Source organism: Eschrichtius robustus, chromosome 8 (assembly GCF_028021215.1).
Source record: "Eschrichtius robustus isolate mEscRob2 chromosome 8, mEscRob2.pri, whole genome shotgun sequence".
Classification (NCBI taxonomy): Eukaryota; Metazoa; Chordata; class Mammalia; order Artiodactyla; family Eschrichtiidae; genus Eschrichtius; species Eschrichtius robustus.
Window position 1 is genome coordinate 102,815,199 of NC_090831.1, and position 6,000 is coordinate 102,821,198.

General features: G+C 46.1%; 1 protein-coding gene across 1 annotated transcript in view; it reads right to left on the reverse strand.

Annotated features, from left to right (window-relative positions):
* Nucleotides 1–3,728, reverse strand: part of WASL (WASP like actin nucleation promoting factor) — a 66,052-nt gene extending 62,324 nt beyond the window's left edge. The window contains exon 1 of the mRNA XM_068549387.1: nt 3,307–3,728. Coding sequence (XP_068405488.1) covers nt 3,307–3,423 — 117 coding nt within the window. The 5' untranslated portion in view covers nt 3,424–3,728. The remainder of the gene's footprint in view (nt 1–3,306) is intronic.
* Nucleotides 3,729–6,000: the final 2,272 nt, after the last annotated feature.

Consider the following 6,000-nt stretch of genomic DNA (forward strand, 5'->3'; position numbering starts at 1 on the left):
TCTCACAACTCTCAATCCACCTTCCATAATAGAGTGCCTCCACCTTTCTCCCCAAACTTTCTAAAAGTCAAATATGATCTTGTGGTACCCCACTAACTAGTGCAATACTTCCTCAACTGCATCTCTCACACCTATGAAATACACATTGTTATCTGAAGGGGTTAGAGAAATGCTGTCCTGAAAGAGTTTACGGACCAAAGATTGAGGGAAAACCTATTAACATTTCCAATGTGCTTCAGGATTACCCTATCAGAAAACAGTGGATTTCAGCAGTGGTTCTCAAACTGTGATATAAGTTAGAGACTTCTATTAAGCTTGCTAAAAATAGAAATGTCCAAGTTCTGCCTCAGACCCAATGAATTTGAATATTATCTAGGAATTTGGCCTAGCCATATGCATTTGTAATAATCTCCCCAGTGATTCCAATGCATACCTAAACTTGAGACCCCTTCTTGCTCCATAACATACTATTAGGAGGTCCCCTGACTTCCCAAGCTGTTTCATACCTCTCATCAACCTGGGGGGTAGTCGGCCCTCCAAATCTCTGGACATGGAGGGCTGACTGCAAGGGACTTGAGCACCCGATGATGACTATACCTACTAATCTTAAGTGTTCAGGTATTGACCATTCTAAAAAGCGTTTACTCATCCTCTCTGCTGATCTCCTAAACCTTTATAAAAATGATAGCATCCACACATATAGTCCTTCTCATCCACACAACCACCCCAAGAGACAGTATCCCTATTTTAGAAAAGAGAAAACCAATTCTAGGACAGGGGGCTTAAGAAACTTGTCCAAAGTGACCATATGAGTTTAAACCCTGGTCTGCTGATTACAAAGCCAGGATACAGGATTTTCCATTGGGACGTGCAGCCTCTCGCACATCGCTCTGAAGTACTGACGTACTCATCAGTTTACACATTTGTTTCTCTGTTTAGATATAGTAAGCTCCCTTAGCGTAGGCATCAACCCTGATTTTGACCTCAACATTTAGCTACTCAATACATATTTGTTGAGTGAAAGAAGGAAAGAAACTCCCTGAGAGCTGGGACTACAACTACTCCCGTTTCATTTCCTGAATTCTTAGATAGAGCTCTGAATACATCTTGCTAAACAAATCTAGTCTGACCTATAAATCTCATTGCTTCATTTTTTTTTTTAATGAGACAATGTATTTCAGTATTGTACAAAAAACTGCACAGTCAGCAAAGGAAAAAAAAAGGATTGTTCCAGAAAATTAACATATCATTCTTTACACTGTAATAACTGGAGACTTCAAATATTAAAGTTAATCTCCGCAACCATTTCACACCACAAGAGCACGTAACTACAACAGTGTGGTTTTAAATGACAGAAATTCATTCTCTATCGCTGTATTTTTCCACATCAGTCATTTTTTGGAAACCAGGAAACATTACAGGTAAGCACAGAGCAATTAGTCAGTATACTTGGGTATAAATGTAATGTCCTTCCTGCTTGAAGTTAATGTGTCTGGTAGGTAACACACGGTACAACTACTTGCTTTCTGATACAGATTACACAACAAAAGTAGTAAACCCGCAAACTTTAAAATAATGTCACTTTTAAAGTACTGAAGATTTTCCTAAGTTGAAAATATTCAAAAATTAGTGCTGCTTTAAGAGTCTTACACTTTAATTATATCAGTTTCCGATGAAAAATAGAAGTTATTATTCCTTTCATACCACTTTTAAATAAGTCAATAACAAGTAAGAAAAAAACTCTTCTAAAACAACATGATGTAGTGGAAAGTACAGCAGAGTAGGCATCAGGAGGCCTGGTTTTCTAGTTCTGGTTACATTACTAAATTGCTGTGTGACTTCGGGCTCACTGGCTCAGTTTTCTCATTGGTTTAAAAAGTGTGTGTGGGGAGTAAAGGGCTTGACTGTCCTTACATTTGTTTCCCCCAGTTCTCATTTTAAGCCACCCCCCTCATTTTATTCTTCTAATCAGGTCTAACTTCTGAAATCTGAAACACATCTGAACTGAATGTAATGATTCAATCTCCTACTGGATGGCACAGGATACAAAGGGTAAACTCCTAGAAAGTTAACAATTAATCTGGTAACTTCCCAGAACCTGTCTAATCCTAACTTCTCAAACAGGCAGGTATAGTCTGGTTTGACACATTTAGCAGTACTAAGAAAAGCTGTAAAAGGTACAGCCCTGTTGGCATTTCCCTCGATGCTTCCCGGGTTCCAGTGGCACATACTCCGCAGGTGTTAAGCAGTAAAGGGGGAAGAAGGGGACCCAAACAGCGTTCCAACAAACTCAACCACAGTTCAACCCAGCCAGCGCAGTAAGATGCAGCCTAACGAGGCCTACCCCGCAGAGCAGAACCTCCCCACCCGCAGAAGTGCCAGCAGCCAGTGTAATGAACGCTTCCGTCAACAACACACATTCCCCTTCCCACAGCAGAGCTGCTCGCTCCCAACCGGCCATCGGGACTTGGACCAGGCCGCGCTGCACCAACCTAAGAACCATTCTCAGACCCCCAAAGGCCAAGAACTGCTGGAGACTGCGGTTCCTCTGCGCCTGGTGTGGGAGAGCAACATCTCCCACCAATGGAAAGAAAGAAAGAAAAAAACAAAAACAAAAACAAAAACCCCCAAAACAAAAAAACCAAGAAACAGTGGAGAGGAGAGAAAAACCAGGCCTGGGCGAGACCGCTGGAGAAATAAACCTCGCTTCTCTGCAATGGGGAGCAGTAACATTTCCTGCCCTCGTTCTGAACAGACGCACTCGACTTCATTCCCTCCTGAGATCCTCAAGGGAGATTAAAAAAACACCTTATGGTCCGATTCATTCATATTTGGGCCTCGGTCCCCGACCGACCCACTCCTGAAACCTCTGGCATTGTGAAGGAAGGCGCCCCCAGATCGGCTGTAGGAGGAGAAGCGAGGGCCAGTCCAGGGGCCCAGTTACTAAGATCAAGCAGCTCGTGCAAGAAGAAAATCCCCGTGAGGCCTGACAGTAAAGTCTGAGTCAGCAGCAAGGGCACGGACCCGGGTCCGGCCGAGCAGGGGTCCAGGGCAGGCCTGCGGAGGTGACACTTCCCTGCTTGCTCCCCGGGCAGGTCCGGGAGGCGGCGTCCGGCCGCGCCGGCCCGCACCCGGGAAGCCGGGCCGGAGGGCCGACGCGGGGCCGGGGCCGGCGGGAGGCCTGGCCGGCAGCACCACCGCCCCCCCGCGCCGCTCCCGCCTCCTTCCCCACTCCCACTTCCCGGCCCTCCAGCCCGGGCCCGTGAGGTAAGGTCGGGGGCGGCGACGCGGGTCTCGGCCACTGACCACACATTTCTTGCCCAGGAAGGTGAAGAGGGACTCGTTCTCCTGCGGGGTGAGCAGCAGGGACCCCACGTTGGTGACCCTCCGCGGCGGCGGCGGCTGCTGCTGGCCGGAGCTCATGGTTTCGCCGGCGGGGTAGGGAGGCCAGGGCCGTCTCCTCCAGCGAGTGGGCGAGCGCTCGTCCCCTTTCTCGGTGACAGGGGCGGGAGGAGGGTAATCAGAGGCGCAGCATCTCGCAGCTCCACCGGCGCGGGGAGGAGGCCACGGGAAGGAGGAGTCGACGGCGGGCCGCGCTGAGAAAGGGAAGCTCCCAGCTCCGGTGGGGCCAGGCTCTGGCCGGAGGCTCGTTGTCTTCGCACTCCGGCGACTGCGCTAAACTCCCAACTCCTCCTCCAACCCTCCTTCCGCGGCAGCGGCGGCGGCGGCGGCGGCGGCGGCGGCGGCCGCACAATCCAACATGGCAGCGGGGACGGGCGAGACCACAGGACGCAAGACGCGGGGGAGCGCGCCGGAAACGCGCGTCTGCGGCCCCGGGGGGACCCCCCCACCAACGCCGCGCCGGACGGAGGCCACGCCCCCTTCCGGCAGAGGGGCGGCCGGACGTGGGGATGCGGGTCAGGCGCGGACTCTCGTGTCTAGGCTCCATTCTTGGGTGTTTTCCGGCGGCAGAGGCCTGGACGGAGGAGGTGTCTGGTCTCCATGGCAGAGCTGCCCGTCTCTCTTCTGCGGACGCACACCTTTGCGGAGCTTCAGTGCATACCCAGGTCATCCAGGTCGTATTTCTGGGGCGCGACAGCCGGACGTTCACACCGCTTGTCAGAAAGGTCTGGAATCTGGAGACGGAAAATGGGAGAAGGGACGCGCTCCCCCGTGCTCCTCGCTGGTTCCGTGAGAGCCGCAGGTGCCTACGCTTTCTCAGAGTTTGTTCAGACTTCAGCAGTGGGAGTGGGAGTGGAGGACCAGGTCTCTCCCAGGAGTCTGAAACAGAGATCTTGCTGATGGACGTTCCGAGAAAGCAGACGCACTTAGAAAAGATTTCTACCGCTCGCTGGTGTGTCTCGTAGGACAAATGTATTTGTAACATTTCAGTTCAGACTCTTTTCTCGAAGGGTCCTGCACACATTTTTTCCCCCGTTTTGTGAATTGAAAAGTATTTCTTTTTTCCCCCCTCTCGTCTTTTTCTTTCTCTCAAACCCCAAAGACCTTGTGTTCTTTTTATCCAAAATGAATATGCCCATTTTGGGGTGTCACCCAGGGAAATACATATTGTGATTTAATCCTTAGAACTAATAAATCTCAGGAGGTTTTTTTTTTTTTTTTGTATGCCTCAGAATACTGAAAGCCACCTAGGTTAACCCCCTTTGTTCAGTAAATTAAATACTAGACAGCTGTATTAAAACGAAGTTTTGGAATATGTAAATGATAAATAATACCCACTGCTGTGAATTATAAATAAGCATCTCCACTTTAAACAAATTAGCATTTATTGCATAAACTTTGCCATCATGTTTGCTTGCTATTCAGTTAAAATAAAAGTTACCTATATTAAACTCAGGACATCTATCCTTTACCAAATGAAATTTGGTAAAACTATTTGATTTTAATATTTCTGAAAGCTCCCAGTACAAATCTTGGATGTACTAAACAGATTGCTAAACCATTATCAATACACTTTAAAAATATAAAAAATTTAAATGAAAGCCCCTTTAATGAAATTAGTTAAGTAGTAATAAATCTAAAAGGAAAATGAGATGATATAGTCCTAGGAGTCCTCACTTAAAATACAGACATTTCAAGGTTAACCTTGATTAATAATGTTAGGGAAAAAAGTGATTTTCAAAAAGCAGGCAGACTTTTTGTAAAATAATTAGGTTTAGAAAGGCAGTAGTAAAAATATAAACCAGGAGTTGCCCCTGAATTTCAGAGCTAACAAAATAAACTTAGCAGCTGAATCAGTTTGTCTCTTGTGTCAAAAGTGAGGTTCCTATATATCAAAGCCACAGTGATAGTGGAAAGCATTACCAACTCTTGAGAAGTAGAGATTAGATCAGTAATATTTTCATATCTGTGAACCAGGATAGTAACAGAAGTATAGGCTTCAGATAGGCCTAAGTTGGAGTTCTTGTTCTGTCATTCTAACCTTATGGACTTTGGCCAAGTTGCTATTCTGAGTTTGTTTCCTCATCCATAAAGTGAAAATAATTTCTGTTTAATAAAGGTGTAGCATAAACAGATAATTAAACATACTTCAGAGTTACAAAATTTACCAAAATAACGCGTAAAATACCTGATACAGAGTGGTTACTCAAATACTATTTGTCCTGTCGTTGACCATCCTTGCCTGTGGTCTGCTCTGCCTTCCCTTAGCTAAGGGAACAAGCGTTGAGCTGAAATGTGTATTTTTACCTTGGTCGTATCTAAGCATGCTACTTTGAAAATTGTCCTTCGTAGTTGGGACTCTATGTAGTTCTTCACGTAGATAGTGGTGAATTTGGGGCATAATTTCTTTGTTAGCAGAATTTCTAGTTAGGCTATATGTGATGTCACATAGGTTTATGTGTCCCAGTATGCTGAAATTACAAAACTTTTTGAAACTATCAATCTAGAGACAGAATCATATTAATTTCTAATTAATAAAAACTGAAAGATAGCAATTTTTATGCCAGAATGCCAGCTTTTAAACGTTGCAGACTACCA